Source organism: Doryrhamphus excisus, chromosome 15, assembly GCF_030265055.1.
Source record: "Doryrhamphus excisus isolate RoL2022-K1 chromosome 15, RoL_Dexc_1.0, whole genome shotgun sequence".
NCBI classification, from domain to species: domain Eukaryota; kingdom Metazoa; phylum Chordata; class Actinopteri; order Syngnathiformes; family Syngnathidae; genus Doryrhamphus; species Doryrhamphus excisus.
The window spans coordinates 6,260,040-6,274,556 of NC_080480.1; the positions used below are offsets into that span (position 1 = coordinate 6,260,040).

Here is a 14,517-nt window from a genome sequence, read left to right on the forward strand (position 1 = left end):
GGCAATGATGAAAACAAAGTGTTGGTGATAATAAAACATTTTATTTGTATAGTACTTTTCTAAATACTCAAAGACACTTTACAAGGAAAGAGAAAGCAACTATGAAGAGACGTGATGGATAAAAAAAACATTTTAAGAGGCATGTCAGTAGGACTGTGGATAATTTAATATAGAAGTAACAGCTACGTACATACAAGTTGGGAAAATAAGTCCCCCCCCCCTCCCAAGAGATATATGCTATGGTAGCCTTCATATAACTTAGGTTTGAATTCATTTGTAGTGGTTTGAAATAAGTATTTGATCAGGAAGTATATATGTATTACCAACTTTTATTGAATTTATTGCGGGGCTGCTGAACAGGGCGCCATGTACCCTACATATGGTTCTTGTGTGGGTCTTCTAATTTGATGACCCAAACCATACAACTAAGAAGACCCCATTAAGACCCTGGAGTAACCAGTCTCCAGACCATAACCTGGTAGGAAATCTGTGGCAAGCGCTGTAACTTGAAAGAGTGAACTGTAAAAAGCAAAACCTGAGTTCTCCACCAAGTACTATGTCACTATGGGGATCAAATATTTATTTTTCAGTTATAGGACATCTCTTTAAAAATAAAGCTACCATAAAATGGACTGTTCACATCTCTGTAAGGGGGGGGGGGGCAGTTACACAACCAGTAAATACTTATTTCCCCCACTACACCTGGATTCCATGGCTGTAACATGAAAATACATGCAGATGCATGTGGATGTATTTGCAGACGGGCAGCTTGAACGCTACACACACTGCAGGTAGATCGTCAAGAGGACAGTTGCGGCTGTAGTGAAACTCTACCGTGGTGCTTTCTCTACCGGTAATCCTTTTGGAGCGGCGCCTGAGTCCTGAGCTACATACATACTTTGTCTTTTGGCAAGTGCAGCTGTCATGTGGGCACAAACTGACTCTTGAGTGTACCTTCACTCATCACAACAGTAATTCTAAAAAGAGGTCTGAAAACGAGCACTCGACTTCCAGTGTGTGAATGAATATTGATCTGATACACAACGTAGGAGCTAAGGTACTGGAACAGGTCTTGTCTGAAGCTTAAGTTACAACCAGTCATACGGGCTCCGACGGCTGGTTTACGTGCAAAAAAAGAAGAAACGTACAAATAGGTCACACGTGTGACTTGGCGATTTTGGAGCCGTAGACTGGCCGCAGAGCTTGATGCGGACTATTCATCAGTTTGTTGTGGTGAAGCAGGAAATGAACCAAAGGGTAAAGTTCTCATGAGCTTTGGCTCGTGAGTGAAACGACAAGATGGCAGGTATAAACAGCCGGATTTACAATCAGTCTAAACAAGCTCAGTAGCGTCCATTTTAGTTTAAGTGCCATTTTTTGTTTTTCATGTGGTTCAATATTTCACAATGTTATGTTCTGATGCAGGCCATGTTTCATTTTATTTCTAGAATGTGCCACGAGGCAACGAAAAAACAAGCTGTGGGACACAAGGTGCCCCCGGTCTACACTTTGACTCCCCCGTTGCACAGGCTTGAAGCCTGGAGACTGGCTTAGCCAGTGGAAAGCTTTCCCCTTTCTGCCCCGATGAACTTTGTGTGTTTTGGGTCAACACTGCTTGCTTGCAGTTTTGGTCTTTTAAGTTCAAACATACGCTGTTCTTCTCAGTTGTGTATCAGATCCAGATGGAAAGAAGTGGGAACGCTTTTAGATTTGAGGTACAAGCCACATGCCAAACTGGGTTTCTTGCTGGCTCCAACTCATGTGTGAGCAGTTGTGTTTGCTTTTATTGTGGAAGGTGCGGGCTTTAAGCCTGGAAGGTAGATTTCAAATGACAGTCGTTCCTCAATGCTTATTTGTGGGTAAACACGACTTGTAAACATCATTAAGTAGTGATGACACCTGATATGCACAATGTTCACTGTGGCGCCTAAGGAGGTAAAGAGGAAAGAAGACTTTCCTTCCCTTTTTCTCACTGCAGAAAGATCCAGGACATTTGTTAGCTACTTTATCTTGAAAGTAAGGGTCAGTTAGGCTAGTCAATATTTATTCAAAAGCAGTTCATGTCATCCAAAATGAGGGAAAGGATATATTTTGTTTCCACAAGGAGAGCAGGAGATGGGAGATTAAATCTGAATGAAATGACAGACATGAACTTATGCCCAGTATGGATCATACATGAGGGGCAAGGCAACACACAAAAAAACTACTCAGTAATCATCTCAACTAGTTCTGAATGGTTGCAGTTCCCCATTCCCACATACAAAGTCCCTCAGGGCCAGGGACTCAAACGTGGCACGGGTGACGTCCTCCATCCTTGATGGCGGAAGCGACGACGGGGACGCTAAGGAAGAGTGGGGGGTTGTGTCGGATGCAAGGAGGCGGGAGGGGCCTGGTTCCCAAAATTTTATTGATTATAGAGCGAGCGCTGCTCCCAGGGCATAGCCTGGATGGTACGTGGCACGGGCGAAGGCTTGAGTGTGGGGGCTCCGTTTGGATGGAGGGAGTGGGCTATGGGGTTGATGGTGGTGAGGGGCCGCTGAGGAGCCAGAGAAAAAGTGTCCTGGTGCTTCGGCTGTGGCAGGACATGGCAAAGATCACCACAGAAGAAACAAGAGTGCGAAAGCACAGCAGAGGCAAGTCGAGAGAAAGAGAGAGAAAATGTGTGTCAGTGTCAGTGGACCACATTTCATTCAATCGACTTCATTCTAATTTAAAATATATATCTATTTATTTATTAGAGATGCACAATATTTTTTTCAAGTCAATTCTATTATCTTTGTTTCTCAAGAGCAACATGGTTCCAATAAATTTTATGTATTAATTTTATTTCAGATGCTATTTCATTGTAGTTTGTGCACACCTGGATGTAAGAAAGACTGAAACAAATAAGGATTGGAGCAATTGCACCAATTTTCTCCAAATGACATCACTACTATCAGGAGAACCAGTCGCCACCTGGCGTAGCCTGGAAAGGTGCACTGTATTCAGGCACACACTCCAAGTTGACAGTTTGTTTACAAGGGAAAGCGGAGGAAGTTACGTACTCACTGGTAGGAGGAAAAAGGAGCGATTCATTTGCTCACCCGCACAGTAAAGGTAATCTCACCTCATTGGAATATTTTTTTTCCAAAGATCAGTTATTGCAGCTATTTTTAAATCGTATTGGATTTACTGGAATTATGTCATAATTGCTTCATATTGACCTAATAATTATCGATCATAATGATCGTGCACTCCTAATATCATTACCACCACAATTGTGGTTTCAGCTGTTCAAAACAAAATTGGGGGCTAAATGAGACAATTCTATAAAAAATAAAATAAAATAACAGTATCATATTGGCAACAGAATACGGCCTCATGCTTGAAATTAAAGCACTACTCATCCTCTGCTAATTCCATGATGGTTTAGGACATATAGTATACATACATGACCAAATGTATGTTCCAAAGGACTAGCATTGATGACACAGAGATACTGTGTTATTGGCGTATACGAACTATGCCTATTATTTATGATATCTATGTACTGTGGTCACATGGATTTCTCCCCCCGCCCCGTCAGAAAGTGTTTAAGTGCTAAGGAAGAGGAGTTTGGCCACACCAGGGGTGTCCCAACTTTGTGTAATTGTGATATATATTGATTTAAATAAGTATTTAAACTTAGTTTTGGTTCTCATATTATCAATATTTCAGCTGTATGTAAAATATTATAAGTTCATGCTATCGTGAGAACTTTTTGCTCTTATTATTTTGACTTCATTCTTGTAAAATTACATTATTCAATTTCTGGTGCTTTTTTTTCTCCCCGACTTTTCTGCAAATATTATTCTTATAATCATGACATTATTCTCCTACAATTCTAACTTTTCCACAACCTAATTTTCCAAGTACCATTTATTGTTTTGTTTCTAAATATGACTACAAACAAGTGTCTTTTTTCTTTAATATTTCAACTTTATTCTACGAAAATTATTTTCCCTCAACATTATGATGTTATCTTCCTGTTATTTTCCGTTGGATTACAACTTCTTTAATATATTTATAATATTTTGACTGACTTAAAATTACTGCTGACTTTTTTTCATTTTTGCTGACACAATGGTTCTGTGTTTCAGTATGCAAACTTCTGCTTCTCCTGATGTTAGTAGGCAGATAAGGAGAAAGCTTCTATTAGCATTTAGCAGACGGCGGTTCTCTCTCCTACCATGGGATTGGCGCTCAGCCTAGTGTATCCCGAGCTCATCTCCTTTACCTCAGGAACCAGGGGCTGGAGAAGAGAGTAGGAGGAAGTTGATGTACTGCTGGAGGAGGAGATGTGTTTGGAGGAGGATGAGCTCCTCATGCTTTGCTGGCTGCTCTGGGACGACACAGAGCTGGGACGGACCTGTTGGCAAGCGTGGCGTGAGCGTAGTTGACGGTGGAGATGGTCCATGAAAATAAGGTGGAAAAAATGGACAAGAAACAAACCTGGTATATCCTCCCTACCTGGTGGTCAGGGACAGACTGACTGGCCACGCCACCACTCTGGCCTCCTTGAGACATGGGAGATACGCAGTGGGAGGGCAGAGGTTCCTGTTGACTGTGTCCTCCGTGCTGTGACTGCATCATGGAGGAGGAGGCATTATTCTGCTGCTGCTGCTGTTGTTGTTGACGGCGAGGTGCAGCAGAGAAATTTGAGCGACGGCTACCAGTCTGCATGGGGAGTAAGCAGACAGACAAAAGGCTTCTAAGAAACATGCTTATATGCGCATTGCCAGCTGTGTGGACATTTAAATACCCTTAACCTTTTAAAACGTAGTTGCATTTGGGTTGCTATGGTAACTGCTCGACGCCGCTTGTGTCGATCCACCCGTTCTACACATCCATGTAACCACAAGAATGTCAGCTAAAAGCTCAGCAAAAACAGAAGACATATATGGAGCACAGGCACTTAAATGGGCAAAGCAGCATGCCGTCAGGTCCATAAATATTGGGACAGCAACGCAATCTTTTGGGTTCTAAAAACCACAATGAAACCAACAAATTGTGCTTTAGCACGTTAGCTCATTTCCACATTCTTATACTGTACAGACATGGCTTGATGTAGGACACTATACAACCACCTTGGCATTTCCTATATTTAGTGCCATCTTGCTTGGTGCAAGCATGCTGTTAGCATTTTAGCTAATTTACTAATATCGACATGACACGCCATGCCCGACAGACACGGCATGATGTAGGGACACTATACAACCACCCTGGCACTTTCCGTACTTAGTGCAATCTTGCTAGGTGCTAGCATGCTGTTAGCATGTTTGCTAATTTACCAATATCTATATGACACGTCATGTCATTCAGATATGGCATGATGTAGGACAATTGCCTTGATACTTTCTGTACCTAGTGCTATCTTACTAGGTGCCTGCATAATAACTGTTAGCATTTTTAATAATATACGAATATCTACATGACACCTCATGCCATACAGATATTGCATGATGGAGGACACTATAAAACCACCTTGGCACTTTCAGTACTTGTGCCATCTTGAGGGATTACTTTACAGTTCCGTCCACCGTCTTTGGCTAGCAGGAATCACCGTGCCAAGGCGAAACCAGAGCTTGAAAACCCTCTTTAGTCATTGAAGTCCCATGTTTGGGAACATGTGGATAGGATGAAAACAGTGTGCTGCCAGTGTTCAGTGATGGGGAACGAGACCACAAGTTGGAACTATTAATACTACACTTCAATCCATACAATAAGTAACTTTACGACAAATAAAATACTCATTCACACTCCTCAAACTCTTACCATTACACTTGTCTTTAACTTTGTGCCTTACTAAAAACCACTAAACTATGTGCATCTTTTTTAGACGTATTTGTACTGCACAGTTCTGTCGGAGCTGCCTTGCAAAAATTATCATAATACACCAATGACCAAACAAAAAGCTAACAACAAACAAAAGAAAACGCTGCCACAAGAACACAAGATCAAATACAAGTACGTAGTATTAGTGGTATTTTGGCTCCGGAAATGAGTTCAAATGAACCCTTAATCAGAGTCCAGACTGATCTCACACAAACATTCTCACGCACACTCACACCAACCTGGTTTTTGGGCGCAGCTCTGCAGCGATGCTGGGCCAGGTCCAGCATGGTTCTGTAGCTCTTAAAGCAGGACGGGCAGTTGAACCGGTTCTTATGAACCAAACCAAAGCACACACAGACACACAAGACACACATAAATTTAGATTACTAGACTTGTGGGGCAACACCACCAGACACCAGACCTTCGTTATTCCTCACTGCTAACATTGCTATTGCCTTAACAAGGAAGACATTTTTGGAATGAGAAATCTTGACACGTTTTGATCTCATAAGATCTTTTTCTTGCCAAACCTTAACAGGTTACCATCAGCCTAGACCTATGCCAACGCAGCACACAAGTTCCACAGCATCACACTCTGACTAGTCACTGTCCTCCTCTGCTGTACACCAAACGCAGCATAACTACCTTCTTTTCCACCAATCACAAGTTGCCTTCAATTACCTCTGGAAACACTAACATTAATAAAACCCAGTCCCTTACAATTCAGCACTGCTTTAATGGGAGTATTCTCACCCAGGCCTGACCAGCATGCATCTCGCATCTTCGTGCAGCTAATTAGCGACGCCAGTTGCAGCTTCCGCATTGTTGCTACAAAACAGTTTTCCACCTTAAAAAAAAAATTCATGTAAAAATGCATATTAGTGTTTGGCACAGGTCGCTGGGGGGGATGACAACAGTCTGGCATCAATAAAGCATAATGCAAATGCAAAGTGGGGCGCAGGACTTCCTCCCACACATTGCAAACTTTTACATTTGTGTGACGACTTCCAATGCTTCCAATATGGAAGGTCAATTCACATCATTAGAACACTAAGTGAAAATTTTAAGATGTATCTCAGAAAAGCTTAGCTGGTCATGTCTGTATTAATATACAGTATTTACTGTATGTTTTTGGTACACAAGGAAATATTAAATTTGAGTAGTTCCAAATGAAATTAAACCAGAAGTGAAAAATACACAAGGAGAACATTGTCAGGTGTCCCACACACGGACCCAAGCATGCTCAAGACCCAAATGGGAGACATGGTTCCTTGCCAGGATAGAAAGTTAGGGTCAAATAAGGATGCTCCCATCCATCAGCCACACACATGTGATCGTAATCAGTGTGATCATGTGATCAGTATCACAATCGGCAGCTTAAAACCCTAAAACTAACTAAAATACATCACATCGTTGTCAACATATAGTCCAACAAATCATGAATAAACATGAATCATATTTGCACTCATAATATGCAATCATATTTATTACGCACATTTCACAACTTTTTAGTGCACGGTCACTTTTATAAATAAAAGCAGACCCAACCCATAGTTTAAGGCTCTGAAACCAAACTCCACTAGAGGGGCTGGCCCTTGTTCTACTCGGGAAAAGCTACACCGAAGAGGCATGGAGCTGGTGTGCGTTTAATTATATCCAGAGTCATCCCTGGTGGATGAGAGGATCACTTCCCTTCGGGTTGGAGACAGGCTCCTGACTATCATTTCTGAGCATGCACAAAACTGCTCCCAGTTTTCTTTGGGTCCTCAGTTGTTGGGTCCAAAGTTGTTGCTCTAATGGCAACAACAATGTGACCAGGATGGGCATGAAGTATTTCCCCGGCAGACTGCTCAATCATGTCATCACAAACTCTAACCCGCCCCCAGCTAAACTAAACATGCAGAAAAAACTTGGAAGTTAGCGGGGTTAGCTTAGTTTAGCAGAGCATGCTAGTGCGGCTCATGCTGGACGAGTGGTGTTTTCATTTTTGAAAATTATGGTTGCAGCAGAATAATTTTTAATTTGTGCTATTTTGTTCTTTGATGATTTTGTACCCCCCCCCTCCCCCCACCACAACAAAACTAGGTAAAAGTGATGTTAAATGTTCAGCTGTCATTATTTTTGCATAATTTTCTGCACGTAAAACTATCCAGCATGCTTTGTGTTAACACTTTTAGGTGTGTGGAACAGATGAATTAGATTTACATTTACAATTTTTTGGTTTGAGCCCATTTCGGTTCGAGTCAAACCATCTGGAATGGATTAATGTTGTTATCCAAGGCACCACAGTTTAAATGTACATATTCTTGCATTTCATTAACCAATCCAAAAAGGTGGAAAATGCAATTCTAAAAAAATAATATGGATATCATAAGGACGTACCAGTATTTGTAAAGACTTAAAGAGAAGACACTGCTTTCCCTCTCTCACTCAGGTTTAGGCTAACAATGTGTGCACTGTACTGTCAATATTGTGATATTATACAATGGCACAACCATACTTATTCCAACATATACTGCAACAATGCTGCCTCTTTAGTCCGGCAATAGAAAATCTTGTATGCTCTCACACTGACCCACCTGGCCGGATGAAGCAGAACCACAACGGTGTTGTGCCAGCTCCAACATGGTCCTGTAACTCTTTGAGCAGGAAGGACAGTCAAAGCGGTTTGGCCCGTCATCGTGGATTCTCTGGTGGTTGCGGAGGTACCGTGCCAATCGAAAGGCTTTCCCACAGCGATCGCACATGTAACGCTTCTGACCATGGATTCTCATATGGTTCCGCAAGGACATATAGTTGGTGTAGGGCTTGCTACAAAAGTCGCATCTGTGTTGTGGGAATAATAAATTATGATATTAGAGAAGATAAGACAAGGTCATACTTTTTCCACAAGTTGTTAGTTGGAACATCTCACCTACAACAACTTCTTCCCATACCTTAAAAAGCAGGATCTTATACACTCATCCAAAAAGAGTCTGTACCTGAAGTCTCCAGTCTTGTGAGTGAGCTTGTGGTTGAGCAAGGAGCTGGCATGTTTGTAGGCACAGCTGCACAAGTCGCAGACATACGGCCTCTCGTCCGAATCCATGTCATCTGATGTGGATGTTGCTGGGACCGGTGCTCGAGATTCTAAGGAGAGACTGGAACTGGAGAGAGACGCTGAAGAGAGACTGGAGCTTGACAGTGCGGCTGACGATGTAGGGAGTTGGTCACACCAGTTGATGGTCGTACTCGACTGTAAAAAGCATCAAAAATAAATGTCATTACTTCCTGTCTGGTCACTGGCACTGATTTGTCGTTTGACTGGAAATGGTAAGAGTTTTAGAAGGAGTGTATCACTGAATGATTCGTTCACCGCTGCTGAGGCTGAGCACCATGCTGGACTCAGGATGGATATTTTGCTGCAGTTTGTAGATTGTGTAAAGACAATGTATTTCAAATATAATATAAATATATAATATAAACTGTGATTAAAAGGCAAAAAAGTACATGCTGTACACTCAGTCACAAAAGCAAGTACACTATTCACATTGCAGCAAACTTTTTGGAACAATTTATCTCCAAGGAACAATACTTTAGAAATTGGACTGATTACTTGTACTGATCAAGAATGAACCTTCTGCATTGTTGGATCTTAAAGGAGGTTCTAAATAGAGCTTCAAAATGCAAAAAGGTAAAGACCACAGCTCAAAAAACCAACCTAAAATAGAAATAAATGTTGCACTGGATGCACAAGTCTTGTTAATGAGGTGAAAAATGGCTTTGGGCAAGCTTTGTGCGAGTGTTTCCAAGAGGCGGGTGCAAATGTTGCTCCAGGTGCAGGTGGTGAAGATGTCTGAAACTGATGTGCATTCTTCTAAACTTTCCTTGCCAACAGTCCCTAAATTTTCTCCTTTGGATTTAGATGAGGAGAACATGCAAGACGGCTAAAAAGAGTGCAATTATTCTTCTGAAAGAAGTTCTTTGTGAAGTGCATTGTCCTGTTGAAAAAGCCAGACATGCCCACACAGACCAGGGTCTTCAGTCATAAGGGATGCCCCCCGCAACATCCACATATCCAGCTGCAGTTTGACACCCCTGCACAAACTGAAGTGCCACTGTTCCATTGAAGGATCTTGACGGCGCCTCCTCCACAATCCCACTGCCCTCACAGAAAGAAAGTTTTTTGCATTTTGCCATCAAGAGATCATGACAGTGTGAACACCTGACACTAGATCACATTCAATCCACATTCCGCCTTTTAGAGGCTGTGCTCTTCAACCTTCAATTAGCTTCTATTTCACTTGAATGCCTCTTTGCAATTAATTACTTTGCCATCTCACTCCTTCTTTTTGCATTTTCAAACTCTACTTAGAACCTCCTTAAAGTCCAACAGTGCAAAGTACATTATTGACATTTTTCAACTGCACTTAAAATGTTGATTAGGAGTGTATCCTTCAGCGTCGTCGCGGCAAGCTTCATTTCAAACATATGTTTGCTGAAATGTGCGAGATGGAATCACTTTTGCGACTTGTCTATATTTCAATAACAGGACAAAACTCAGCAAAAAATAACTTACAATATAAAAATGGCAAACACAGTTACCACCAGATGACACGGGCAACTTTCTAACAGTGTACAGGAAAGGGCATCCAACAGCAACAGCTTTGACTATGATGGATGACTGGCTGACATACCGAAGGAAAGACATTGGTGGGCAATAGAATGCTTTTTGATATAACAGACCATAGATCATTGATTGTGAAATTACAGGCGTACGGATTTGATGGATTACTATCAACACAAACATGAACACACACCCAGCATATGTCAGATAAACAACAACAAAAAACGCTCCAATGAGGCGAGATTACACATACTGTGGAGGTGAGAAAATCAAGCACTCCTGTCTCTGACGTTAACAGCCTGAACTCACATGTGAACAAACATTCACTTTCCCAGGAAGACGTTTTGCATGCTTGTTGTCCCAAATCCTCTGCAATGAGGGGGGGGGAACCCAATGGAGCACACAAGAAAACATCATCAGCCACCTGGTGCACCTTGCTGGGCCACTGCGGAGTATTTGGGCAGGTATACCCTGGACTGGTTGCCAGACAATTTTAGAGTTTCCAATTAACCTAACATGCACATTTCTGGAATGTAAACATGCATATTTTTGGAACGTGAGAGAAAACAATCCCAGACTAAACCCATGCACACATGGGGAGAACATGCAAACTCCACACAGAGCCACTCAGACGGAGATTCAAACATCCTGACCGCATGGCACTGTAGTAGTAGTGATATTTTGATATAAATTGGTACAGCTGGTCAAATACGCATTGTACAGTCCTTCATTGTACACCTCCTGGTGTACACAAACTACACTTACATCTAAGTTTAAAAATCAGACATAAAAGTGGTTATTGGTGCCAAAGTAATCAATATGTTTGATAACTTAAGTTACTTCTGTTGCGGTCTGGCACCATAAACAAAATAAAAATAAATAAATGAACTTGACCTTCGGGGGGAGGGGCTAATACTGTATAAAACCAACAATAACACCGGTTGCTGATGTGAAACAAAAGTATGACATAGTTATTCCACACACATTACATGGTATAGTATTTTTTTCTAGTATAGTTATAGCTTTCTATTATGTTTATAGTTTATTTCTGGTATAATGCAGGACTATTTGGCGAACATGTGCTTATTCTCACAAATCGAGCCTTTCCATCTCAGTTGGAGGCACAGAAAATGGTTAAAAAAAATAGCCAGGAATTTCTTTGCTGATTGTTATGAAGTAAACGTTGTGTTTTGGGAGTCATTAATGAAGGCTGGGGGAGCAAAAGTAGAGTAGCCAAACAAGCTAGGGCGGCCATGAATGAACAGCAGCATCACAAAGAAGTCTTTCAAGGAGCTCCGTGGGGCGCCTTCCGCTCCCACTTCCTGTGTGGCCAGGCTGGCTTTGTTTATTATATGATATGAAGCTCCGCATAGCGCGCTGAAATAAACACTTCTTCAATCGCGGAAGTGGATCTTGCCGTGGAAGGCACCTTATCACTGTGTAAACAAGATGAGAGGGAAAAAGGCAGCTTGTGCGCCACCTTATTTAGCTTCGGCTCCGTTGCTGCCACCGCTGCACTGTTAGCAGCTTGCCTCGGTGACGCTAACTATTAGCATCCACATTCCGGACCCGCCACGGTATCTTCCCAATACATCGTTTTATACGTTATTTCATCATTGTACAATAGTTGGGCTTGTCCCAATCTAATAAAGGTGAGCCACACGGCATGAAATTAATTGCCATAGTAGCAAGCAGTCAAAGTAGGCCATGATGGGCCGCTTGCTGCTTTAGCACAACGCTGACGAAGATGCTCAGTCAACACAAGCAGCCGCACGCCAAATGACATTTATTGCCGTATTTCTAGTCCTCACGCATCCTTTGCTCGAGCTGAACCCCGATCATTGTTTGCTAACATTGGAGCGTTTCTTACGTCGTTTGGATCCTTTTTCCAGAACAATTGGGAGCAGTGGCCGAAGGACTCTGTCGATGTCACATAATTCACTCCGTTTCTGTCAGGAAAATCTCCATGTGAGCTGCCGGCATTAGTCCTCGCATACATCGTTGGTTTGGAACTTCTTTTTGTTTTGGAAATTAGAACCGAAGCCGCTTTGACGGGACCTTCCTCAGAAAAGAAAAATATTTCTTCTTTGAAATGTTTGATTTGGCGGTGGACATGTTGAGCGACACAACTCACTGCTGCCTTCTACTGGACGGGAGAAGAATAATACATTTATAGACAACCAAAATACCACACTGGAGACAAAACTTCATTTATTCATTCATTTTCTACCGCGTATCCTCACGAGGGTTGCGGGGGTGCTGGAGCCTATCCCAGCTGTCTTTGGGCGAGAGGCGGGGTACACCCTGGACTGGTTGCCAGCCAATCACAGGGCACATATAGACAAACAACCATTCACACTCACATTCATACCTATGGACAATTTGGAGTTGCCAATTAACCTAGCATGTTTTTGGAATGTGGGAGGAAACCGGAGTACCTGGAGAAAACCCACGCAGGCACGGGGAGAACATGCAAACTCCACACAGAGATGGCCTAGGGTGGAATTGAACTCGGGTCTCCTAGCTGTGTGGCCTGTGTGCTAACCACTCGTTCGCCGTGCAGCCGAAATCCTAAATTCATGGATTACAATTATCAAATATAATCATTTGCACTGCAAAAACTACATTAGAAGCAAGTCCCATTCCGATACAAATTGAAGGCTAAGTGGTTAGCTTGTTAGCTAGAAGCTGTCCTGAGTTGAGCAATGTGGTTTAAACAATGAATGATAGAAGGGTAAAGGTGGCTATAGGGTTGTTAATTTGTGTCTACAGGGCTCTAATTATGACAAAAACTGCACTTATAAGCTCATTAACAGGTTTTTTTATGCTGTAGCTCAGTGTTCTCAGCTATATGCTGTCATGCCCCCCGCCCCAAGAAACAGAAATGTTTTCACACACACCCCCATTTGAAATACTAGAGAAACTGATATTTTTTTTCAGTTATCTGTAGCGCTGCTTTTACTACAAAAATATTCCTTTTATTAACATTGAATCCAAATACATGATTATACTGTACATATACTGAAGAATATGCCAGTCATAGCAAACACGACTTTATTGAAATAGCACTAGAGTAGCCAGAGTAGCCTTGGATGAGTAATCAATCCCAAGTAATCAAATAGCATAAATCATTTGTCTGCTCATTATCTTTAAAAACAACCACACAACTTCCAAGTGTGCTACAGTGATTATCTGACAAAGAACACTTCCTTCTTCTCCCAATTGGCTACTGTAAGGAATAACATCCCTGCATACGACTTCTCCACAATGGCAGTGTCAGGTAAGCTAGCTCATTTCTAAACATTTTTTTGTGTTATACCACAAAAGCTCATTTGAAATCCATGTAAGAATTGTAACGACTGAATAGGCTGTCAGGTGTTACATTCCAACCAAATGAATGCAATACGGCACGTGAACAAAGAACGTACATGTTCTTTGCTCAGTTCAAAGTACATTTGTGCTACACAGGTAAATACATTCAGCATGAACAATGTCACATACAGATCATGTAACATCACAGCTTTCACATGAATTACTATTTTATTAAAAAAAAAACATCAAATTGTCATATATCCACCATCACTTTACATCCACCACTAATTGGTCTAACCTCTTATGAGCCAAGTCAGGGGTGTCCAAAGAGCGGTACAGGTGCCACTTGTGGCCTGTGTCTGTTTTTTTGGTGGCCCATGGTATGTTTTAAAAAATAGCATTTAAGAAGAAACTGCAAAAAAAATTAGCAGTAGTTATGGGAGTAAAGTCAAAATATTAAGAAAAAAATAGTTTGCTTACTTTTACGAGAATGTCATTTGATGAGGAAATCGCCATTTTGCAATTTGTGGAAAATTATTCATTCATTCATTTTCTACCGCTTATTTTAAAGAGGGTCACAGGGGTGCTGGAGCCTATCCCAGCTGCTTTCGGGCAAGAGGCGGGGTACACCCTGGACTGGTGGCCGGCCAATCACAGGGCACATATAGACAAACAACCATTCACACTCACATTCATACCTATGGACAATTTGGAGTCGCCAATTAACCTAGCATGTTTTTGGAAAC

General features: G+C 41.8%; 1 protein-coding gene across 5 annotated transcripts; it reads right to left on the reverse strand.

The window, feature by feature from the left end:
• Nucleotides 1-19: 19 nt before the first annotated feature.
• On the reverse strand, nt 20-12,588 carry znf1124 (zinc finger protein 1124). 5 transcript variants are annotated; one of them, XM_058048728.1, is made up of 7 exons: nt 12,330-12,588; nt 8,835-9,088; nt 8,433-8,679; nt 6,093-6,182; nt 4,489-4,695; nt 4,256-4,387; nt 20-2,572 (listed from the first exon to the last, which is right to left on the reverse strand). In XM_058048728.1, the coding sequence occupies exons 1-7, from the start codon at nt 12,456-12,458 to the stop codon at nt 2,405-2,407; spliced, it is 1,227 nt and encodes a 408-aa protein (XP_057904711.1). In that variant the 5' UTR covers nt 12,459-12,588; the 3' UTR covers nt 20-2,404. The 5 variants fall into 5 exon arrangements, with proteins under 5 accessions (XP_057904711.1, XP_057904709.1, XP_057904710.1 ...); XM_058048726.1 differs by having other exon boundaries at nt 4,208-4,387; nt 12,330-12,586; XM_058048727.1 differs by having other exon boundaries at nt 4,471-4,695; nt 12,330-12,586.
• Between the last annotated feature and the right edge of the window lie 1,929 nt (nt 12,589-14,517).

Excerpts from the sequence above, each read along its gene's own strand:
- znf1124 (XM_058048725.1), bottom strand. The coding sequence starts at position 12,458 with ATGTATGCGAGGACTAATGCCGGCAGCTCACATGGAGATTTTCCTGAC. Across the intron at positions 6,183-8,432 it reads GTTCTGCTTCATCCGGCCAG|AACCGGTTCAACTGCCCGTC; the intron begins GTGGGTCAGTGT and ends TTGGTTCATAAG. Across the intron at positions 4,696-6,092 it reads GAGCTGCGCCCAAAAACCAG|ACTGGTAGCCGTCGCTCAAA; the intron begins GTTGGTGTGAGT and ends CTCCCCATGCAG.